This window comes from Argopecten irradians, chromosome 2 (genome assembly GCF_041381155.1).
Source record: "Argopecten irradians isolate NY chromosome 2, Ai_NY, whole genome shotgun sequence".
Classification (NCBI taxonomy): domain Eukaryota; kingdom Metazoa; phylum Mollusca; class Bivalvia; order Pectinida; family Pectinidae; genus Argopecten; species Argopecten irradians.
This window is the reverse complement of record NC_091135.1, coordinates 34,139,748-34,163,873: the sequence shown is the minus strand read 5'-3', so window position 1 is coordinate 34,163,873 and position 24,126 is coordinate 34,139,748. Positions and strand designations below refer to the sequence as shown.

At 34.8% G+C, this 24,126-nt stretch overlaps 2 protein-coding genes across 3 annotated transcripts in view; one reads left to right on the top strand and one right to left on the bottom strand.

Annotated features, from left to right (window-relative positions):
- Positions 1–1,228: 1,228 nt before the first annotated feature.
- On the bottom strand, positions 1,229–16,301 carry LOC138315248 (3-dehydrosphinganine reductase-like). Its single transcript, XM_069256122.1, has 10 exons — positions 16,108–16,301; positions 15,269–15,358; positions 15,078–15,137; positions 14,294–14,359; positions 9,164–9,259; positions 8,058–8,249; positions 6,749–6,835; positions 5,510–5,593; positions 3,336–3,437; positions 1,229–1,831 (listed from the first exon to the last, which is right to left on the bottom strand). Exons 1-10 carry the CDS (start codon positions 16,216–16,218, stop codon positions 1,718–1,720), a joined length of 1,002 nt encoding a protein of 333 aa, XP_069112223.1. The 5' UTR covers positions 16,219–16,301; the 3' UTR covers positions 1,229–1,717.
- A 265-nt stretch (positions 16,302–16,566) lies between these two features.
- LOC138315246 (E3 ubiquitin-protein ligase TRAF7-like) overlaps positions 16,567–24,126 on the top strand; it is a 42,967-nt gene continuing 35,407 nt past the window's right edge. For both annotated transcript variants that reach the window (XM_069256117.1, XM_069256118.1), the window contains exons 1-2: positions 16,567–16,966; positions 17,600–17,712. In XM_069256117.1, coding sequence (XP_069112218.1) covers positions 16,686–16,966; positions 17,600–17,712 — 394 coding nt within the window. In that variant the 5' untranslated portion in view covers positions 16,567–16,685. The remainder of the gene's footprint in view (positions 16,967–17,599; positions 17,713–24,126) is intronic.

Here is a 24,126-nt window from a genome sequence, read left to right as displayed (position 1 = left end):
ATTATTGTCATACCTAAAGCATAAACTCTCAGGTGAACAAACAAAAATAACAGAATCATTTTACTAATTAAGACAATATTTTATTATGAAAGTATAAATAACCATTGCATGCACAAATATTATATTTTTCAAAAAATAGATAATTGATATTTGTTTCATATTTATATGTTCACAATATAAATATTTAAAAATAATTTAACTAAATTATGGCAATTTTTCTTTGGGGTCGGCTAGTGGATACATACATTCATATTCAACACAACCATGACTTGATTTGACAGCATTACAAGCATCTATTGACTTAATTCTTCATATTTTTCATTAAATAATGAAAATTAAGCTGATATAGGTGATTAATTAAAGCTGAACATTATTTAAAACCTAAGTTTACATGACTACACAAATATTTAATGTCGTCATGAGTATAATACCCCACATAATATTATGTACATGTATATATATATACATTTTGTATATACAAGCTCCCAAATTGTGAATGATATTAGTCAATCTTCGTTTCAAATCTTAGTACAACAGCCAATTTATATTCCACCATGGAATGTGAAGTTCATAATTAATATTGGGGTACAAATAATTGATATCCTGCCAATCAGATCGAATTATTAAAATCTTTGAAACAGGATTCTAAGGTGAGCAATTGTTCATAAAAATGAATATTTTACCCTTTCTATGGTCATGCATTGTGAAGAATGGAAAAAACAGCGACCATCCTCGATACCCCAGAGGTAACTATTACTAATGTTAGACATGATGCATCCACCCCCGAACCATCTTTTAGTAAAACTGGAGGCAGCCCAGGAGAGAGAAAAAACTGACCAATCACAGACCTGCAGAGACTTGCTTTGAAGATTACAGAGAGAACGATGCCAGACATCATAGCCATGCTATCAACCACAGTGGACACAGGTTTTATTCTTTTAATGTACATCTAAGGACCAGCTGAAATTACCTGTGTCTTATGTTACCATCAGTTTTACTACAACATAATCCAGGGGTTGATATCACGTCAGTAAAAGTAACCCCACTTGAACATCAAGGATGACCAGCAACTAGATCAACAAACAAACTTCTTGACATTATCTGCATGGTGACCATACTTATCTAGATCGACTGAATTCAATGTAAACTATACACTTAATTTCTTTCTTTTTAGAAAAATAGCTATATGAATTAGGGTATACATAGTAGTATATATGTATACATCATTTGTTTTTATTAATTGGATACAATGTAATACATGAAAAATAAAATAAAAGTTGGTTTGTTTACTGAGTAATTAGCTACAAGTACAAATGGAATAATACATACTCTTAAATATATTATCACCATTTTATGACACTTATAGAGCTGCAAAACTAAAACATTGATAATAGCTTTAAAACATAATATGTTTTTGTCCTATTGAACACACTATAACCTGCCAACTTTGTTGGTCAAAATTAAATAAGAGAGGAGTAGATGTACCAACATACAGGTAATGAATTGCAAGGAAATACGTTAAAATATGCAAATAAGTGTATAGTTTCTCATAAATTGGCAATATAATTATCCAAAAGTCTATACAAAAGTCATGTACTTAATTATTCTGGCTTTCAAAGAAGTAAAATATTTTCACACATGATAGTTCATATCAAGAATATACACTAATCTCAAACATCTTCTCAAATCTTGTTGATGTTGCAGTACTTCACTTAAATTAGGAAGCCTTTTTCTTCTGAGCGTCTCTATCCTTCTTACATTTTCTGACTATACCATCAAAGTGCGTCAAATAGAACAAGGACACCAGGCGAAATACACTTGCTGTAAGTATCTGTAAAAATAAAACCAATTTATGCAAAATATATAATTGTGAAAGTAAAACTATTACAGTATATAGTTTTATATAATATTATATATATTTAAATGTAGATTACACCTATCCAATATAAACAGAAATACAATGTAAACAAATTCTACTTTCTTCAAAATGAAAATTAAAAAAAAAAAAAAATCAACTTGATACAGAATATACCAGTGAATAACACCAAAATAAATTTAAGCAGAGAAATATGTATATGTACATGTACAAATTACACTTACATTATATCTAGCTGTCCATTTGATACAAAAATGCATAAAAACCTCAAAGATACCCGGTACTTGTTTTAGATGACTCCAGGTTAATTCAAGGGTCACTATATATACGTTTCCGAAACAAAAAGAATTAAAAAAAAAGTTATAATAACCTGGTATAAATAACCATCATAGCATCTATCGATGGCCTAAGATGAAGTTAAAACACTAAACAAATGCAAGCTAGGTTCCCTATGTATATCTATGTTAGCAGTGAGAGAAGGTTTATTTTACTGTTTTACAGCCTGGTGCAGTGATAGTCAACTATTGTGCTGTATTTAGGATGACACTAGGACACAAAAGATAACCTATGTTATAAATCAGGTAACAAAAGATAACCTGTGTTATAAATCAGGTAACAAAAGATAACCTGTGTTATAAATCAGGTAACAAAAGATAACCTGTGTTATAAATCAGGTAACAAAAGATAACCTGTGTTATAAATTAGGTAACAAAAGATAACCTGTGTTATAAATTAGGTAACAAAAGATAACCTGTCTTCTAAATTAGGTAACAAAAGATAACCTATGTTATAAATCAGGTAACAAAAGATAACCTGTGTTATAAATTAGGAAACAAAAGATAGCCTGTGTTATAAATTAGGTAACAAAAGATAGCCTGTGTTATAAATTAGGTAACAAAAGATAGCCTGTGTTATAAATTAGGTAACAAAAGATAGCCTGTGTTATAAATTAGGTAACAAAAGATAACCTGTGTTATAAATTAGGTAACAAAAGATAACCTGTGTTATAAATTAGGTAACAAAAGATAACCTGTGTTATAAATTAGGTAACAAAAGATAACCTGTGTTATAAATTAGGTAACAAAAGATAACCTGTGTTATAAATTAGGTAACAAAAGATAACCTGTGTTATAAATTAGGTAACAAAAGATAACCTGTGTTATAAATTAGGTAACAAAAGATAACCTGTGTTATAAATTAGGTAACAAAAGATAACCTGTGTTATAAATTAGGTAACAAAAGATAACCTTTGTTATAAATTAACATTTAATTTATCTCTATAAAATTGTTCAGGAATTAAGTGATAATTGTAGTATTAACGATTTGAGACTCCACAAAATTGTCAAACTCATTTCACATTTAAAAACTAAACACTAAAATTCTGTTTCAGAAACGTAGTGGGACTTTTATACAGAAACATGTAGAAATAATTCAGAGCGAGGAAGAGTGAACTGCACACCTGTGACAGAGCATCCAGAACTGTGGTCACTGGAGACATTCCGCAGGTCATACAGGCTAACATAAAACCATCCATTCCAATCCAGCTCTGGAACCGGCCATTCTGTTGGAAACATTAATTATGAAAATTAAACGTGTTCAATAATTTGATATGCCACGAGTGTTTAGGCGAATTGGCATATCAAATCATCTAACTAATTGATTTAGAAATTTCATATTAGGTACCCACGAGTATAAGATTCTATTTATCATATACGTGTAATAAGTATTGATGGAAATATATATACAAAACTATCAATTTCATTTCTTTATCAGAGTGGCGAAATCAGTCTTGGATTTGATGTTTTTGTCTAATAAGACAAACGTGTGATGTCATAATTTGGTTATGACGTAATTATTTTTGTTTTGTATTTTTCAAAAGTTTTCAATATGTATTGATGTAATTATTACCTGTGACATTACGATAGCGTTATTACATGTGTGTCTTATGACAATTAAATAGCTGAATGGGCCAGTTACATTATGTGATATTAATATTTAAGACATATCATTTACAAATATTGTATTAAGTGCTATGAATTTGAAGGAACAAGCAAGTTCGTGGAATTTCCATCCCCCGCTTTCAGGACAAATTGTAGGTAAACATTATTGAGGTTAGGTTTACACTTGATTGAAACATGCCGTGGCAAGCAAACTTGGCCAAACCCTTAAGGCATGCATTTGAACTTGTTACCAATTTGAAGAAAATCGGTTAATAATCATTAGAGTTATTGCAGGGAAATGGCAGAAAATGATTTTTTTTTTATTAAATCAAAGGGCCATAACTCTGCTAAATAAGGTCAGTCACAAATGGTGATCGAACTTGGCCAAGCCCTTAAGACATTTAACTTTGTTACCAAGTTTGAAGAAAATTGGTTAATATTTATTACAGTTATTGTATGTAAGTGGCAGAAAATGGCTTTTTTTTTATTAAATCAAAGGGCCATAACTGTGCTAATTTAGATCTGCAAAAAGTGGTGATCGAACTTGGCTAAGCCCTTAAGGCATTTAACTTTGTTACAAAGTTTTAAAAATATTAGTTTTAACATTTGTTACTTATTACACAGAAACTGCAGAAAAATGACATTTGTAGTAAATTAAAGGGCCATAACTCTAATAAATAACATCCGCTGAAAGAGTTGATCGAACCTGGCCAGGCACTTAAAGCATTCAACCTTGTTACCAAGTTTGAAGAAAATTGGTTAATATTTATCACGGTTATTGTACAAAACTGTTTTTTTTTTATTTAAGCAAAGGGCCATAACTCCACTAAATAAGATTTGTTGAAAGTTGCGATCGAACTTGGTTGAGTCCTTAAGGCATTTAACCTTGTAACTAAGTTTGAAGAAAATTGGTTTGCATTTGTTACACTTATTGCGCGGAAATGGCAGAAAATGATGTGTTTAGTAATTCAAAGGGTCATAACTCTGCTAAAGCAAGTTAACCTTGTCACCAAGTTTGAAGAAAATCGGTTTACATTTGTCACAGTTATTGCACGGAAACAAAGTGTTACAGACAGACAGACAAACCCAAATTAATATCCCCTGTTTCGGAGAAAGCGGGGGATAAAAAATCCAAAAGATTTCTTAAAATGTTGTTACAGTATTAAAATTGCACAAAATGGTGGTCAAGTATATAAAGTCAGGAAGACTTTTTTATTTTCATCAGATGAAATTAGATAAAATGACATTTTAAAAAACTCTATTCTTATCAACGGTCTTTATACGAATCATAAAAGAGGATGCAAATCATTCACAGAAAATTAATACTTGAAGTAAAGGTAACTTTAAATACAATGTCATGTCTATCAGAGCAATAACCATACACATTCAATATTATATCATCTAAGATTTAACCTGATATTAAATTCTTGTTAAAAGGTAATTCTTAACATAAAATAGCAAATTTTGTATTATGCTATAAATAGTTTTGAATAAATATTTTAATATTTCTGTAAATTGATTATTCCAATCAATCAGTGATCACTACCGTCAGTAGAGATCAATCGATACACAGTTTGACTTATATGTACAGAAACTGCGACTTATATACAGGTGCAACTTATTACTCGGTAAATAAGCCATACAAAACATTATTGTTATAAACATAAGCCAATGTTGAAGACTTTGATCTTACCAAACTATCCTCCACAATTGTTCTGGCAACTTTATCAGGCTGGAAAACTCCGGAGGTTTCGGATATTAGCATTGTTTCTTTTGGCTTTGAATGAAAAAAGAAATAAGTAAAAATTATTCCAAATTTGAAGTTATTCATCATGTCTTAATTCAATTATTTTTACAAAGAAATAAAAATCAATCCTTGAACATGTAATTATGTCACCAATTTCAATAATCAATACTGTCTACAATATACTATTATCTTCAATTGTTTAATTAAACCTTTAGATTTATTAATAAAGAAAGCATTTAACAACTTTGAAATGTTTCATTATCACTATGTATAAACTAAAGAGTAGATCCCCACCTCCACTTATACATCCTCAATTTCCAGGGATTACATGTAATTATGATGACTTACAATCTCTTTATGTAACAGTAGATACTATGTTTTTGTAACCACTGGAAATTGAGAATGCTCCTTATTTTCAAAAGCTTTCATTACTAAAATGAAAAGAATGATAATTTATTTGCCAAGTTATTGACAGTAATTAAAACCATACATTCAAGGTTTGAAACATTTGGGTCAAGATTAAATTAAAAACTATTAGCCAATTACTAACCAATGCCACCTTACTCTCCTGTTAATTACCCCTTATATGAGAACATGGCATTATTATCATGTTTCCATGATAACTGTCATTGAAACATGTTATATGACAGATTAAAGACATCAATATATTTACTTTAATTGACAATGTTTCAACAAAATTGATCCAAAACCTAATGATATAATAATCATTTGACGAAACCTCTGTGTGTGTGTGTGTGGATCGAGGGTATTATGATATAATTTTACTGCACAACTAATACACATTTAGTCTAATAGTGATTCTGTAGTACTGCCAGTTTCATCAGGCTCAGCATAATCTTTAATCTTAATTCATATATTTACTGAATATAATTTCAAAACTTGTACAGTATTAAAATATTTTACATTTTCATCTGGGTAATAAAGTCATAGTGGCTTAGCTAGCTAGTATATAATAGTACTTGGTATCAGCCTTGAAATATTGAGACAAGCTTAATCAAATACTGGTACATTGTATTGTTTTGAAGTTAAACATCCTGTACCTTTAAGAACTGGTATATATAAGCAGCAATATAACAACAAAGCCTTTTATCTAATACATAATTTGATAACAGAAATAAGAATAAAACTTATCAGGATTACACTCAATGATTTAGCTTGACCTACCTTTCCCTCGGCCAGTTCAGCCTTATAACCTGGTGTTTCAGTATCAGGAGGAAAAGATATCGTCACATGAATATTGTAGGGCTTTACCTGCAAAAGGTATATGTCCTACACGTAATATACATGTATTACATCAATAAAAGTGACTACATTTCTGGAGGTTCCATCCCCCTGAAACATAGCCACATAGATTAGATCTACACATGAAATCTTTAAACTATTATAATAAGTAACAAAACAGCAGTGACATCTATCATACTATGTTATAACAAGTGTGATCATTATGATACTGTTGACATAGAAACATTCACTGATCACTGTCAAAGGTAGGGATTGAATTGTTGATAAAATGCTAAATGCTTTTCTGGATTACATTAAGATCTTAGCATTGAGCTATCTTGATATGGCATCAATGGTCAATAGAAAAGCATCCTCGATATACTCCAGGGGTTACTATCACTGACATCATATCCACCCCTGGACTATCTCATAGTAAAACTGGAGGCAACAGAAGACACAGTTAAATTGATCCATTATACTGTGGTTGATTGTGTTGCTTTGAAGTTGAGTGTCTCTCTCATTTCTCTCTCTCTGTAATCTTCAAAGGAGGAAGTTTCTGCAGGTAAGTTTTTTTTCCTCAACTGCCTCCAGTTTTACTATGAGATAGTGCAGGGATGGATATAACTTCAGTGATAGTAACCCCTGGAGTATCAAGGATAAAAAGATGCCAGAGCTTTTTCAGGCAATAATTTCATGATGTGTTAGCACACAATTTGATGTTTGTGAGCAATGTGAAGGGCTTAACCTGCTGAACACACCATTTGTTATGCAATTGAGTCAATAGCAGTACTGGTAGTATGCAATATGGTCTAAATTATACATCTATATCCTTAGAATTATTTTGTGGGACAGCCGAAGAAATTGTAACCACCTAACCTTAATTAATTCATCATACCTTGATTCATTCACTGTGCCCTCATTCGTCCTACCTTAATATATTCACCCTACATGTAACTCAATCCATTCACCTTAACTTGATCAATTCATCCTACCTTCATCCATTCTACCTACCTCAATCCATTCACCCAACCTCCATTCACCCTACCACAATTTATTCTCCTTATCTCAATTCATTCATCCCATTTCAATCCATTCTACCTATACCTCTATCCATTCACCCAACCACCATTCACCCTACCTCAATCCATTCTACCTACCTCAATCCATTCTACCTACCTTAATCCATTCACTCTACATAAATTCATTCACCCTACCCCAATTCATTCACCCTACCTAGATCCATACACCCTACCTCCATTTGAAGAGCCTGTGCAAGCCCTGTGAGAGCAAATTTGGCAGCAGAATATCCAGTGTATCCAAATAGTCCAATTTGTCCGGCCTGTGAGGAAAGGAAGATGATTCGGCCACACCCCAAAGTCTTCATGGACGATATGACAGCTTTGGTTGCATAAACCGTCCCTAGATAGTTCACATCCATCTGACTCTGAATGTGAAATATGAGTATGATTATTGTTTATTTACAACAAAATTGATAAAAATAAGTTATATCAACACAATACACTATTTATTTCACTTCGTTTTCAAGTGGAATATAAAAAGCATAAGATATTAAATTATTAAAGGGGAGATAATTCATAATACTCTTATAAGTAGTAAAACCACAAATTGTATAAAAAATTTCCTTTGACAGACTGTAAACCGTCATGTTATCAAAGGGGGGATAATTCATATTTAATACACATTGTACTTAAGGGGAGATAATTCATATACAAAGTGTATGTAATTTATAATTTAATAAGAAAATTGTTTTCAATTTACGCCACATCTTGTAAACATTATGAAGTCTAAATTTGTATTTTTAAGTATATAAATAACAAGTTAAGATTGATTACAATTGATTGATTCATTTAGGTTGTCCTCAACCACTTATCAACTTTGATTTGAGTAACATCTTCCCAATAATATAGGTCTAAAATATTGTAAAAACGAACTCTAGTTGCTCTCAAGTCCACTACCTACAAACATATGTGTTTAAATGGCAGTAAAATGTAAACTGTCAAATGACTGGGTATTTCGGTAAATTTTGATGATTTATATAACAAATCAATTTATATTAAGTACGGTATTTGGCAACATATTGAATGTCTGTGTCTCTTGTTAGATAAAATCAAGTATAGGAAACAGAATTAATTTAGTGGTCATGTGGATATTACAAAAGACATATTGCCATGTCATAGAACATGACATTTGTGTATTAACTATAAATAGAACCACCTCACAGTCAATCTGAAAAAGGCTTGAATTTGCTGTATCATTTTGATTTCAAATCTTATTCTTAATGCATCCCATTTTCATGTAAAATATCATAATATATGTAAGAGTAAATTATTATGGTACTTTAAAGTCTTCTGGTTTCATGTCATCAAAAGGTCCACTGATGGAGAAGCCAGCACTATTAACCAGCATCTGAACAGGTCCATTTTGGCTCTCTGCCTTAGTGAAAAGAAAAGAACAAAACATTATTCTATGTAATATGAAGGGTTCAACTCATGATTATATATACAGAAAACATTGTCTTAGTGATCACATCTGTATAAAGACCATTCCTTCAATCAACAAGTTATCGTACATATATTTGAAATAATGATGATAGCATACTCTTAATTTATGATATTGTTTCAATTGTTCTTGTGTGATCTATGAATATATTAAGACCTTGGATTAATTGTCCAGAAAGGACAGAAATTATGGTAATCATTTTCAAACAAATTTAAATTATACAGATCTGCTACCATATAGATTTGTGTATTTTTTTTTTTTTATATTTTATTGCATAAAAACATTTTACATATAAACAACTTGTACATAGTCATCATTCACTAACTTTCTCATCTCTCATTTTTTTAGCATTTTGTTATATGATCATCTTAACTTCAGCATATTATCGCACTATTATTTCCTTTCGTTGTACAAATATATCTCATTCTCTCTCATTTTTATTACAATTACACTAATACTATCGATCTCTTACTTACTCCTATTTCATTCAATATAATGTCTAATATTTCCTTAATGCTTGTTAGGTTGTATATTTTTTTTACATCCCTCTCATTGACTCATTCTACATTCTCTCATTCTATTACACTCACACTTCATTTTCTAGTATCGTAGTCAATTTTTCCAATGTCCCATCTAATCCAACAAGAGATCCCAGAGGGATCTTGGCGCCCACCATAGAATGATCTATGTCTGACAATGGAAAGAAGGATCTTTTCCCTGCTTTTCAAACTTTTTCAAATATACAACATATGACATTTAAGACAAATCTCATTATTGCTTTCTGAGAATCAGCGGTGAAATCCAAGATGGCAAGAGGTTGGCCATCTTGTTGACCAATCAGTCCCAAAGGTACTATGCACAACTAAAGTCCAAGGGGAAACTACGCATGAAATATGAGAGATATCCCTTCAGTAATTGCAGACAAATAGCGATAACTATCAAAATCCAAGATGGCTGCCTGGCGGCCATCTTGTTGACCGATCAGTCCAAAAATGCAATATGCACAACTAGGGTCATAGGGGAACATACATATGATAATTGAGAAACATCCCTTCAGTACTTTCTGAGAAATAGCGGTAACAAACTTTAACTATCAAAATCCAAGATTGACGCCAGTCGGCCATCTTATTCACTGATCGGTCCCAAAATGCAATATGCACAACTAGGGTCCTAGGGGAATCTACATATGACATTTGAGAAAGATCCCTTCAGTACTTTCTGAGAAATAGCGGTAACAAACTTTAACTATCAAAATCCAAGATGGACGCCAGTCGGCCATCTTGTTGAGCGATCAGTCCCAAAATGCAATATGCACAACTAGGGTCCTAGGGGAACCTATATATGAAATTTGAGAAAGATCCCTTCAGTACTTTCTGAGAAATAGCGGTAACAAACTTTAACTATCAAAATCCAAGATGGCCGCCGGTCGGTCGGCCATCTTGTTGACCGATCGGTCCCAAAATGTAATATGCACAACTAGGGTCCTAGGGGAACCTATATATCAAAATTGAGAAAGATCCCTTCAGTACTTTCTGAGAAATAGCGGTAACAAACTTTAACTACCAAAATCCAAGATGGCCGCCGGTCGGCCATCTTGTCGAGCGAACGGTCCCAAAATGTAATATGCACAACTAGGGTCCTAGGGGAACCTACATATGAAATTTGAGAAAGATCCCTTCAGTACTTTCTGAGAAATAGCGGTAACAAACTTTAACTATCAAAATCCAAGATGGCCGCCAGTCAGCCATCTTATTCACTGATCGGTCCCAAAATGCAATATGCACAACAAGGGTCCTAGGGGAACCTACATATGAAATTTGAGAAAGATCCCTTCAGTACTTTCTGAGAAATAGCGGTAACAAACTTTAACTATCAAAATCCAAAATGGCCGCCGGTCGGCCATCTTGTTGAGCGATCGGTCCCAAAATGCAATATGCACAACTAGGGTCCTAGGGTAACCTACATATGAAATTTGAGAAAGATCCCTTCAGTACTTTCTGAGAAATAGCGGTAACAAGAATTGTTAACGGACGGACGGACGGACGGACGGAAGGACGGACGGACGGACGACGGACCACGGACGAAAGGCGATTTGAATAGCCCACCATCTGATGATGGTGGGCTAAAAATGTTTGCTGTTCTGATTAAATTATTTTTAGTGTGTCTGAATATAAAATTTTCGTCATGATCAGTGTTTTGATATTTAATAATATTTTTTGTTTTCCAAATCCACCATTTTGTTGTCATTATGATAAAACTGGTAGTGATTTGCTGTTCCTTGTTGAAATAAGTATTCAGTCCTAACATAATGTGTTTTTCTTCCATAATATAATTTGGGGGTAAGTTAAATAGCCTTATAATGACATTTTTAATTTTTTGCCATAGTAATTCAATTTTTGGGCACGAATAAAATAAATGAGTTAAGGTTTCTTCATTAATTTTACAGAATGTACATAGGCCGTTTGATTTCTTCATTAGTTTAAGTTTGTGTTCTGTGCTTACTATTCTTTGTATAAGTTTCCATTGAAAATCCTTACATTTTTTATCTGCTATTGAATATTTGATTGTTTGCCAAATTAGTTCCCAATTCATATCCTCGTTATTAAAGTTATGTAGTGTTCCCATTTGTTCATTTGTTTAGTTTTTGAGCTATTGCTATACAGAATGTGTTTAAAAAACTTTTGAGGTCCTAAGTGTATTTATAATTTTCTCATTGTATATTAGACATAGATCGTCGGTGATCTTAGTAATTTCTTGAGCATTTTCTTGTTGGTTTTCTAAGATTTGTAACCAGTTACTAGGTATTGCCTTCTTTATTTTAGCAAATTCTGATATCCAGTTATGTTTGTTGATTAATTTATTCTGTAATGCTTCGGAAGTTATAAATCTGCTTTCTGTATTATTCCATACATGTTTGATTTTAGATATTCCGCTCTTACACCATTGTTTAAAGAAAAGTGGTTTGTGCTTAAATAATATTTTGCTATTGCCAAAAAGATTCATATTCAATATGCCTTGTCGGGTGTGATTAGAAAATTTTTGGATAATGAACTGCCATTGAATTAAGGCCTGCTGAAATATGTCTGGTATTTTCCGGAGGTCTAACCCTTTTGTGGTACTACATTTGCAAAGAAAGTAATCAATGTTGAACGCTTTATCGTAAGTTTGGAGCCAGTATTTTCCTAAGATATTCCATGCCTCTGTTTCACTGTGGATAAGCTTATATATCATTTTGACTTTTTTTATTTTATCAATAACGTCTATATCCAACATATCCAATCCACCCTGATTTCTTGACTGATAACATAATTGTTTAGAGACCTTATGAATTTTGCTGTTCCATAGGAACTCGTAAATCAAATCGTTTATTAGAATTTTGTAGTTTTTCGGAATGGTCTTTTGAGATAATTCATAAGTTACCTGGGAACAAATCAAGGATTTAATTATGAGAACTTTCCCTTCAAGCGTAAGGTTTCTTTTTTTCCATTGTGTTATTATGTTTCGAATTTTCAAAAGTTTACTTTCCCATATCTGTTCTTCATTGATATTATACCCATGATATAGACTGAGTGCTTTGATGTTGTCTTTCACCCATGAAATTTTTTCTAAAATTTGTAGGTCTCTGTTTCTAAATACCCATACATAATCCTTTTGTTTTTTTCTAAGTTAATCTTTGCACCAGATGCTTTTTCATATCTAGATAGAATGTGGAAAATATTTGGTAAACTGTTCGCGCTACTAACAAAGAATTGAGAGTCATCTGCGAACATATTAAGTTTTAATTGAATGTGTTTGTTATTTACACTTGGTAAGTCAATACCGTTGATAGCTACGTTATTTCTTATTGAACATGCTAGTGCCTCCGCTTGTAAAATGTATAGTATTGGGGCGATTGGACATCCCTGTTTTACTGACCTGGATATGTTGAAGAATTTAGAAAGATGGCCGTTAGTAAGTATGCAACTTTTAGAGTATTTGTAAGTCATTTTAATCCATTCAATCATTTTTGTCCCGAAACCAAATTTCTTCAGACATTTTTCTAACCATCCCCATTCGACCCTATCGAACGCCTTCTGTTGGTCTAAGAAAATAATTGCCCCACCCGTATTCATTTGCCCTGTATATTCAATCACGTCACTTAATAATCGTATTGCATCTTCTATGTTGCGCCCTTTGATAAACCCTTTCTGATCACTATGAATTAGATTTGTGTATTATATAAATTATAAAAAAGCTAGAAATGTAACAAAGGTTTTACTGGTTACATAATTATGGGTCATTTAAGGATGTGCCAGGTTTCTTGGTGGAGGAAAGCTGGAGTACCCAGAGAAAAACCACTGACCAGCTGTCAGTACCTGGCAACTGCCCCATATGGGATTCAAACTCACAACCCAAAGGTGGAGGGCTTGTGGTAAAATGTTGGGACATCTTAACCACTTGGACTCAGCCATTGCATCGCCTGGTTACATATACAGTTATACCTTATTTATCAAATAATTATTATAGTAATAAACACCCATTACAGGTTTAAATGATGGTGGTTATATCAGTAAACTATTATACTGATTAGTATATAATTTATTCAAAACATGTATTATTATGTAGTGTACATGTATATATTATAAACCACTTTCAAAGCATTGTTTAATCATGTATATACAAAATACTTTACATGTATTTTGATTTTGGTACATGCACAATCAGTCCATATAGGACATAGTGCCACAGAATATTTTCGTGATGCAATTAATTATTTGTGATATTTTTATCTTGAAGTAAAATTAGAAGCTCAAACTTTTCAATGGTGGTATAATGGTGTATAAAAAAAAGCAAATTTTGTATAATAGATATATATGAAGAAAAATACTAATTCATCTGCTCCTGTTTTTTAGTGAGAAAAAATACCATTTGTCAGCGGTGAAGCATCTTAAGTCCAATATGATAATACATTTTGTATTATTAACTTACTTCCCTAACTGCTTTTTCCACAAGTTTAGCATCTCTGGCGACATCAGCTTCCACACAAACTACTGGCTGGAAGAAGAAATCATTTCAGTTTCTTAAGTGTGACAAATGATCACAAACAGAATAATTCTTAAGATATAATCTTCTGATGAAAATGACTATTATTCCTTTCCCTGACTATTGTAACTTTAAAAAGTGATATTTTGTAAGCGTAATAACATTTGTTTATCAATTCTTAGGTAACTGAATTCATGAACATTGTAAAGGTTGGTTGACTGAATTCATGAACATTGTAAAGGTTGGTTGATCTTTATTTATACCCGGGCAATTGAAATTGAGGCCTCAAAAGGGGGAGGCCCGCTTATACATGAAGGCTTATTGGGTCAAATACAGTAATTATATAAGTTGATTAAAAGTGCATATATACATTATGGCTAACATTTATAGATATTACAAATACTGTTGACTTTAGATTTGTTGTGTATAGATTGTTACTAAAGACTTAAGTTTGACAACATGTCACATTGTGCGGAAATGGTTTTTATATCTATTTCATAAAATGATAATGAAAACATCAATGTGAATTGGACACAGATATATAGAATTAGGTATATTAAACTAATAAAATTGAATATGAAATAAAACATTATGAATACAACTACTACATGTATGCACCCCTATACCATAAAGGTTATATACTAAGCATTTATTACTAATAGATAATAATGTGCATCTAATTATGATGCATGTGTCGTACAAGTATGACAACTTGATAAATTACACTTACCTCTGTACAGCCAGTTCTTCTACATTGTTCAATTTCTTCCTTGGCCTCTGCAAGTCTTTGCTAAAATGAATAAAGACACTATAAAATAAAATGTATTTATTTTCTATTTCTTCTGCAATTGAATTGAGTCACTTGACTTGAATTTTATTATATTGGAAAAAAAAATCTGTGTGATAAACTTTGGTCCTTACCTTATTGCGTGCCATTATGCTCACTTTTGCACCTCGACTGATCACCAGTTTCGCTATCTCCTTCCCAATACCACTAGAACCACCTGTTATCTAAAAGAGAAAACAAAAAATTAAAAAAATTAATTGGCTGTTTAAAAAAAAAAATTTCACTTATTATGTAGTATGTTGGACTAAGCACTGTTCAGCCCTAAACATCCTGACACGAATTACAATAATATTTCTCTGTCTACTAAAATAAATGTTCATAAATTCCCAGTACATGTAAATTGATGCCCATGTTCCCGTGTAAAGGTGTTGGTGTCTGTGTGTTGCTGTGAGTGAAGTGTAGTGTATCCGTGGTCAGACCTTATTCATACTGGTAGGATTTTGCCTACGAATACAAATTCATGACAGGCACTTGATTTGAAAGTAAATCCATTTGCAAGTTTATATAATTAGTTATGTAGCCACTGACCATTGTCAAAAATCTGTTATAAATGTAAAAAAATTAATTTAGTTATTTTCAAAAGACTTTGGCCACAAAATCTAGACACATTTGAATATATTTCCATTCATGGCAATTATGCCATGATCTATACTGTATATACTTTATGGTCCATAAGCTTTACATTGATTGTAGAACTGAATAACACAGTGACACGTACAAACATGACTATAAAGTATTCAAAATACGTAACGTGTCATGGGATCAACAGCTATCTGTACACACGGGATTGTTCCACTTGCAACTAGAATGCATATTTTATTATGTTTTTTTAATACTAGGCCTAGTCCTAATATTCCGGATTGTTTTACTTATTACAGTTTCCCTCATGTGATGTGGTAACCGGCCTGCTTACTAGAACGTGCACTCCTTCCAATTGCATTTTCTTCGGAACCCTGACATTCCAAACAAACGTCAGAATAAAAACTGACAAAATAACAAGTACTGAAACCGTACAACAATCCATCTTCACTAGAAAGAGCTTAGAGCCGAGAATCGAGTATTGATCTTCTACCGGATGTTTGATATCGACGTGTAATAAATTAAATCATCCGGAAACAGGGACTGGAAACGGAAAATGGATATTTGCGATGTACATGTATATAGAACCTTATAAAAAATCATGATGACAATAAAGAATCTATGAATTTATGTATGGCCGTTAATTTTAGAAGTAGTCTTTGCCAGCACTGTAACCTTTGTAAAAAGTTTTTAGAAAAAAAAATATATATTTTAATCGAACGCACCTAAATTATCTTAGTCTTCTGCATGTTTATCTTTGTGGTGAACAGAAGCATTTCATTAACACCGAATGTTTGAAGTGTGTAATAAGGAAAAGCACCTGTTAGTTTCGGTTTATTTTGAGAACAGGAAGTAAATGGAGATTTTCTTGAAATTTAAACATCAACAGACAATGTACATAATGTGACACAGATGGCATTTCTTTCAGAGACATACAAACTTGAAGAAGATGAAAAGTCACCCATAAAAACTCAACCCGTGAATCGGGATTCCATTAATGGAGACGAACCTCCAATTCTGCTTATTGACGAACCATCACCTCATCTGAAATGCACTGTTTGTAAAAAATTATACAACGAGCCTGTTATTAGTGTCAAATGTGGTCACACATTCTGCAGCAAGTGTGCTTTCAGAATAACCCGCTGTCCAATTGATAGCCAACCTTGTGATACAACACAGCTTGTTGTCAACAGGTGTGTATGGTACATGTGTATTTTCATTTTTATTTGTGTATTTGAAATGTATAATTAGGCTATGGCACGCCGGTTTGTCGTAAAATACATATAATATTTAATATCAAATCTTTTCCTTTTACCGTTAAGGTTAAAAAATCGGTTTGGTAACATAATGGCATAAACGATTTTAAGTAGGCCTATTTTATGTATACATATGTATCTATGTGTATTTTATGACAAAACGGCGTGCCATATAATATATGTTTCTATTTGGATGTGTTGTCCTAAGCTTGTAAAGAATTTCTTTATGTAAAAACTGTATTTCCATCATGCCAAAAATGAAAGCATAATATTTACTGTTAAAAATAATTATTTTAAAATGTCATTATAAAAATGCCAAGCCTTTCTCAAATGTCATAATATTAGCTGTATCTTGTTAATTTTTCCTTTTTCCTAACCGGCAAAGTTCTTAATCCTTAAGTTAAGGATTTCACGAAGCCATACAAACTTTAGATGTGAGACATAGAAAAGTTAGAGTAATATTACGTTAATTTATGTAAATCTTAAAGTGAAAGATAAAATAATCTTTCATTGACATAAACAGTTTGTGTTTGTATTGATACCCTGTAATAGCGTTTGATTTTATTGCAGAATTGTGGTTGGACAAATAGAAGACCTATTGATCCACTGTCGATATGGTGTAATTAAAACAGACAATGGTTTCACCACAGACCCGAGTGGCTGTCAGGAACACATAGTAATTGGTTAGTTTAATCAATAAAAGGCAGTTTTGTTGTTATAAACTTGTTTAAATTCTATTGCCTTAAATTGCTTTTTAATTTACATAGCAATATGATGTAGAGTAGCTATATATATGTATAAGATACATGAGTGCATACTTTTTAATTTACAAAACTTTTATCATCTGGACTGGCTATTTTTTCATCCTTATCCTTTGAAATCTGTGACTGTGAAATTTGAACATTTAATGAATTCCAACAATTAAAAAACAAGGTAATCTCCTGAATTTCAAAATTATTTTGTCATTATAAGCCCATCTACCCCTGAATTTACTATTAGTGGGGCGACCTATTCCCTGTAATTGCCCTCTTTTCATGTCAGGATCTTTAATCTCTCTTCTCATCTCAGGAGCCTTGATCAGACTCTTCCCTTGTCAGGATCCTTTGACTCTTTCCTTGTAAGGATCCTTGATCAGATTCTTTCATTGTCAGGATTCTTGATCAGACTCTTTCCTTGTCAAGATCCTTGATATGACTTTTCTATGTCAGGATCCTTTGACTCTTTCCTTGTCAGGATCCTTGATCAGACACTTTCCTTGTCAGGATCCTTGATCAGACTCTTTCCTTGTCAGGATCCTTTGATTCTTTCCTTGTCAGGATCCTTGATCTGACTCTTTCCTTGTCAGGATCCTTGATCTGACTCTTTCCTTGTCAGGATCCTTGATCAGACTCTTTCCTTGTCAGGATCCTTGATCTGACTCTTTTCTTGTCAAGAGCCTTAATCTGACTCTTTTCTTGTCAGGATCCTTGATATGATTCTTTCCTTGTCAGGATCCTTGATCTGACTCTTTTCTTGTCAGGATCCTTGATCTGACTCTTTCCTTGTCAGGATCCTTGATCAGACTCTTTCCTTGTCAGGATCCTTGATATGATTCTTTCCTTGTCAGGATCCTTGATCCGACTCTTTTCTTGTCAGGATCCTTGATCTGACTCTTTCCTTGTCAGGATCCTTGATCAGACTCTTTCCTTGTCAGGATCCTTGATCTGACTCTTTCTTGTCAGGATCCTTGATCAGACTCTTTCCTTGACAAGATACTTGATATGACTCTTCTTGTCAGGATCCTTGATCTGACTCTTTCCTTGTCAGGATCCTTGATCAGACTCTTTCCTTGTCAGGATCCTTGATCAGACTCTTTCCTTGTCAGGATCCTTGATCTGACTCTTTTCTTGTTAGGATCCTTGATATGACTCTTTCCTTGTCAGGATCCTTGATATGACTCTTTCCTTGTCAGGATCCTTGATCTGACTCTTTCCTTGTCTTGTCAAGATCCTTGATATGACTCTTTCCTTGTCAGGATCCTTGATCAGACTCTTTCCTTGTCAGGATCCTTGATCTGACTCTTTTCTTGTCAGGATCCTTGATCTGACTCTTTCCTTGTCAGGATCCTTGATATGACTCTTTCCTTGTCAGGATCCTTGATCTGACTCTTTCCTTGTCAGGATCCTTGATCAGATTCTTTCCTTGTCAGGATCCTTGATCTGACTCTTTCCTTGTCAGGATCCTTGATCAGACTCTTTCCTTGTCAGGATCCTTGATCTGACTCTTTCCTTGTCAGGATCCTTGATCTGACTCTTTCCTTGTCAGGATCCTTGATCAGATCTCTTTCCTTGTCAGGATCCTTGATCAGACTCTTTCCTTGTCAGGATCCTTGATCAGACTCTTTCCTTGTCAGGATCCTTGATATGATTCTTTCCTTGTCAGGATCCTTGATCAGACTCTTTCCTTGTCAGGATCCTTGATCTGACTCTTTCCTTGTCAGGATCCTTGATCTGACTCTTTCCTTGTCAGGATCCTTGATCTGACTCTTTCCTTGTCAGGATCCTTGATCAGACTCTTTCCTTGTCAGGATCCTTGATCTGACTCTTTCCTTGTCAGGATCCTTGATATGACTCTTTCCTTGTCAGGATCCTTGATCAGACTCTTTCCTTGTCAGGATCCTTGATCTGACTCTTTCCTTGTCAGGATCCTTGATCTGACTCTTTCCTTGTCAGGATCCTTGATATGACTCTTTCCTTGTCAGGATCCTTGATCTGACTCTTTCCTTGTCAGGATCCTTGATCAGACTCTTTCCTTGTCAGGATCCTTGATATGACTCTTTCCTTGTCAGGATCCTTGATCTGACTCTTTTCTTGTCAGGATCCTTGATCTGACTCTTTCCTTGTCAGGATCCTTGATATGACTCTTTTCTTGTCAGGATCCTTGATATGACTCTTTCCTTGTCAGGATCCTTGATATGACTCTTTCCTTGTCAGGATCCTTGATCTGACTCTTTCCTTGTCAGGATCCTTGATATGATTCTTTCCTTGTCAGGATCCTTGATCTGACTCTTTCCTTGTCAGGATCCTTGATCAGACTCTTTCCTTGTCAGGATCCTTGATCAGACTCTTTCCTTGTCAATATCCTTGATATGACTCTTTCCTTGTCAGGATCCTTGATCTGACTCTTTCCTTGTCAGGATCCTTGATATGACTCTTTTCTTGTCAGGATCCTTGATCTGACTCTTTCCTTGTCAAGATCCTTGATATGACTCTTTCCTTGTCAGGATCCTTGATTGACTCTTTCCTTGTCAGGATCCTTGATCTTCTTTCCTTGTCAGGATCCTTGATCTGACTCTTTCCTTGTCAGGATCCTTGATCAGACTCTTTCCTTGTCAGGATCCTTGATCTGACTCTTTCCTTGTCAGGATCCTTGATCATGACTCTTTCCTTGTCAGGATCCTTGATCAGACTCTTTCCTTGTCAAGATCCTTGATATGACTCTTTCCTTGTCTTTCCTTGTCAGGATCCTTGATCGACTCTTTCCTTGTCAGATCCTTGATCTTCTTTCCTTGTCAGGATCCTTGATCTGACTCTTTCTTGTCAGATCTTGATATGACTCTTTCCTTGTCAGGATCCTTGATCTGACTCTTTCCTTGTCAGATCAGGATCCTTGATCAGACTCTTTCCTTGTCAGATCCTTGATATGATCAGGATCCTTGATATGACTCTTTCCTTGTCAGGATCCTTGATCAGACTCTTTCCTTGTCAGGATCCTTGATCAGACTCTTTCCTTGTCAGGATCCTTGATATGACTCTTTCCTTGTCAGGATCCTTGATCTGACTCTTTCCTTGTCAGGATCCTTGATCTGACTCTTTTCCTTGTCAGGATCCTTGATCAGACTCTTTCCTTGTCAGGATCCTTGATATGACTCTTTCCTTGTCAGGATCCTTGATCTGACTCTTTCCTTGTCAGGATCCTTGATCAGACTCTTTCCTTGTCAGGATCCTTGTCAGGATCCTTGATCATGACTCTTTCCTTGTCAGGATCCTTGATATGACTCTTTCCTTGTCAGGATCCTTGATCTGACTCTTTCCTTGTCAGGATCCTTGATCATGACTCTTTCCTTGTCAGGATCCTTGATCTGACTCTTTCCTTGTCAGGATCCTTGATCTGACTCTTTCCTTGTCAGGATCCTTGAGATCCTTGATCAGACTCTTTCCTTGTCAGGATCCTTGATATGATTCTTTTCCTTTCCTTGTCAGGATCCTTGATCTGACTCTTTCCTTGTCTTGTCAAGATCCTTGATATGACTCTTTCCTTGTCAGGATCCTTGATCAGACTCTTTCCTTGTCAGGATCCTTGATATGACTCTTTCCTTGTCAGGATCCTTGATCTGACTCTTTCCTTGTCTTGTCAAGATCCTTGATCAGACTCTTTCCTTGTCAGGATCCTTGATATGATTCTTTCCTTGTCAGGATCCTTGATCTGACTCTTTCCTTGTCAGGATCCTTGATCTGACTCTTTCCTTGTCAGGATCCTTGATATGACTCTTTCCTTGTCAGGATCCTTGATCTGACTCTTTCTTCAGGATCTTGTCAGATCCTTGATCGACTCTTTCCTTGTCAGGATCCTTGATCATGACTCTTTCCTTGTCAGGATCCTTGATCTGACTCTTTCCTTGTCAGGATCCTTGATCAGACTCTTTCCTTGTCAGGATCCTTGATCTTCCTTGTCAGACCTTGATCTTTTCCTTGTCAGGATCCTTGATCTGACTCTTCCTTGTCAGATCTTACTTTCTTGTCAGACCTTGATCTGACTCTTTCCTTGTCAGGATCCTTGATCTGACTCAGGATCCTTGATCTTGATGACTCTTTCTTGATCTGACTCTTTCCTTGTCAGGATCCTTGATCTGACTCTTTCCTTGTCAGGATCCTTGATCAGACTCTTTCCTTGTCAGGATCCTTGATCTGACTCTTTCTTGTCAGAGATCTCCTTTCCTTGTCAGGATCCTTGATCTGACTCTTTTCCTTGTCAGGATCCTTGATCAGACTCTTTCCTTGTCAGGATCCTTGATCTGACTCTTTCCTTGTCAGGATCCTTGATCTGACTCTTTCCTTGTCAGATCCTTGATATGACTCTTTCCTTGTCAGGATCCTTGATCTGACTTTCCTTGTCTTTTGATCTGACTCTTTCCTTGTCAGGATCCTTGATTGACTCTTTCTTGTCAGGATCCTTGATCTGACTCTTTCCTTGTCAGGATCCTTGATCCTTTTCCTTGTCATCCTTGATGACTCTTTCTTGTCAGGATCCTTGATATGACTCTTTCCTTGTCAGGATCCTTGATCAGACTCTTTCCTTGTCAGATCCTTGATATGACTCTTTCCTTGTCAGGATCCTTGATCTGACTCTTTCCTTGTCAGGATCTGATTGACTCTTTCCTTGTCAGGATCCTTGATTGACTCTTTCCTTGTCAGGATCCTTGATCACTTTTTCTTGTCAGGATCCTTGATCTCTTTCCTTGTCAAGATCCTTGATATGACTCTTTCCTTGTCAGGACCTTGATCGACTCTTTCCTTGTCAGAATCCTTGATCTGACTTTGTCAGGATCCTTGATCAGACTCTTTCCTTGTCAGGATCCTTGATATGACTCTTTCCTTGTCAGGATCCTTGATCTGACTCTTTCCTTGTCAGGATCCTTGATCATGACTCTTTCTTGGTCAGGATCCTTGATCTGACTCTTTCTTGTCAGGATCTTGATCAAGATCCTTGATATGACTCTTCCTTTTCCTTGTCTTTCCTGCAGGATCCTTGATCTGACTCTTTCCTTGTCAAGATCCTTGATATGACTCTTTCCTTGTCAGGATCCTTGATCAGACTCTTTCCTTGTCAGGATCCTTGATATGATCTTTCCTTGTCAGGATCCTTGATCAGACTCTCCTTGTCAGATCTTGATATGATCTTTCCTTGTCAGGACCTTGATCTGACTCTTTCCTTGTCAGGATCCTTGATCTGACTCTTTCCTTGTCAGGATCCTTGATCTGACTCTTTCCTTGTCAGGATCCTTGATCTGACTCTTTCTTGTCAGGATCCTTGATCTGACTCTTTCCTTGTCAGGATCCTTGATCTGACTCTTTTCCTTGTCAGGATCCTTGATCGACTCTTTCTTGTCAGGATCCTTGATCTGACTCTTTCCTTGTCAGGATCCTTGATCTGACTCTTTCCTTGTCAGGATCCTTGATCAGACTTTTTTGTCAGGATCCTTGATCTGACTCTTTCTTGTCAGGATCCTTGATATGATCTTTCCTTGTCAGATCCTTGATGATCTTCGATCCTTGATTGACTCTTTCCTTGTCAGGATCCTTGATGACTCTTTCTTGTCAGGATCCTTGATCACTCTTTCCTTGTCAGATCCTTGATATGATTCTTTCCTTGTCAGGATCCTTGATCAGACTCTTTCCTTGTCAGGATCCTTGATCCTTGATCGACTCTTTCCTTGTCAGGATCCTTGATCTCTTTCTTGTCAGGAACCTTGATCTGACTCTTTCCTTGTCAGAATCCTTGATCTGACTCTTTCCTTGTCAGGATCCTTGATCGACTCTTCTGTCGATCCTTGATCTTCTTTCCTTGTCAGGATCCTTGATCTGACTCTTCCTTGTCAGATCCTTGATCTGACTCTTTCTTGTCAGGATCCTTGATCTGACTCTTTCCTTGTCAGGATCCTTGATCTGACTCTTTTCTTGTCAGGATCCTTGATATGATTCTTTCCTTGTTCAGGATCCTTGATTGATTCTCTTTCCTTGTCAATCCTGTCGATCTGACTCTCTTCCTTGTCAGGATCCTTGTCAGATCCTTGATCTGACTCTTTCTTGTCAGGATCCTTGATCTACTCTTTCCTTGTCAGGATCCTTGATATGACTCTTTCCTTGTCAGGTCCTTGAGTCAGATCCTTGATCGACTCTTTCCTTGTCAGGATCCTTGATATGACTCTTTCCTTGTCAGGATCCTTGATCAGACTCTTTCCTTGTCAGGATCCTTGATCTGACTCTTTCCTTGTCAGGATCTGACTCTTTTCTTGTCAGGATCCTTGATAGACTCTTTCCTTGTCAGGATCCTTGATC

Excerpts from the sequence above, each read along its gene's own strand:
- LOC138315248 (XM_069256122.1), bottom strand. The coding sequence starts at position 16,218 with ATGGATTGTTGTACGGTTTCAGTACTTGTTATTTTGTCAGTTTTTATT. Across the intron at positions 3,438-5,509 it reads CAATTGTGGAGGATAGTTTG|AATGGCCGGTTCCAGAGCTG; the intron begins GTAAGATCAAAG and ends TGTTTCCAACAG. Across the intron at positions 1,832-3,335 it reads TTCTGGATGCTCTGTCACAG|ATACTTACAGCAAGTGTATT; the intron begins GTGTGCAGTTCA and ends TTATTTTTACAG.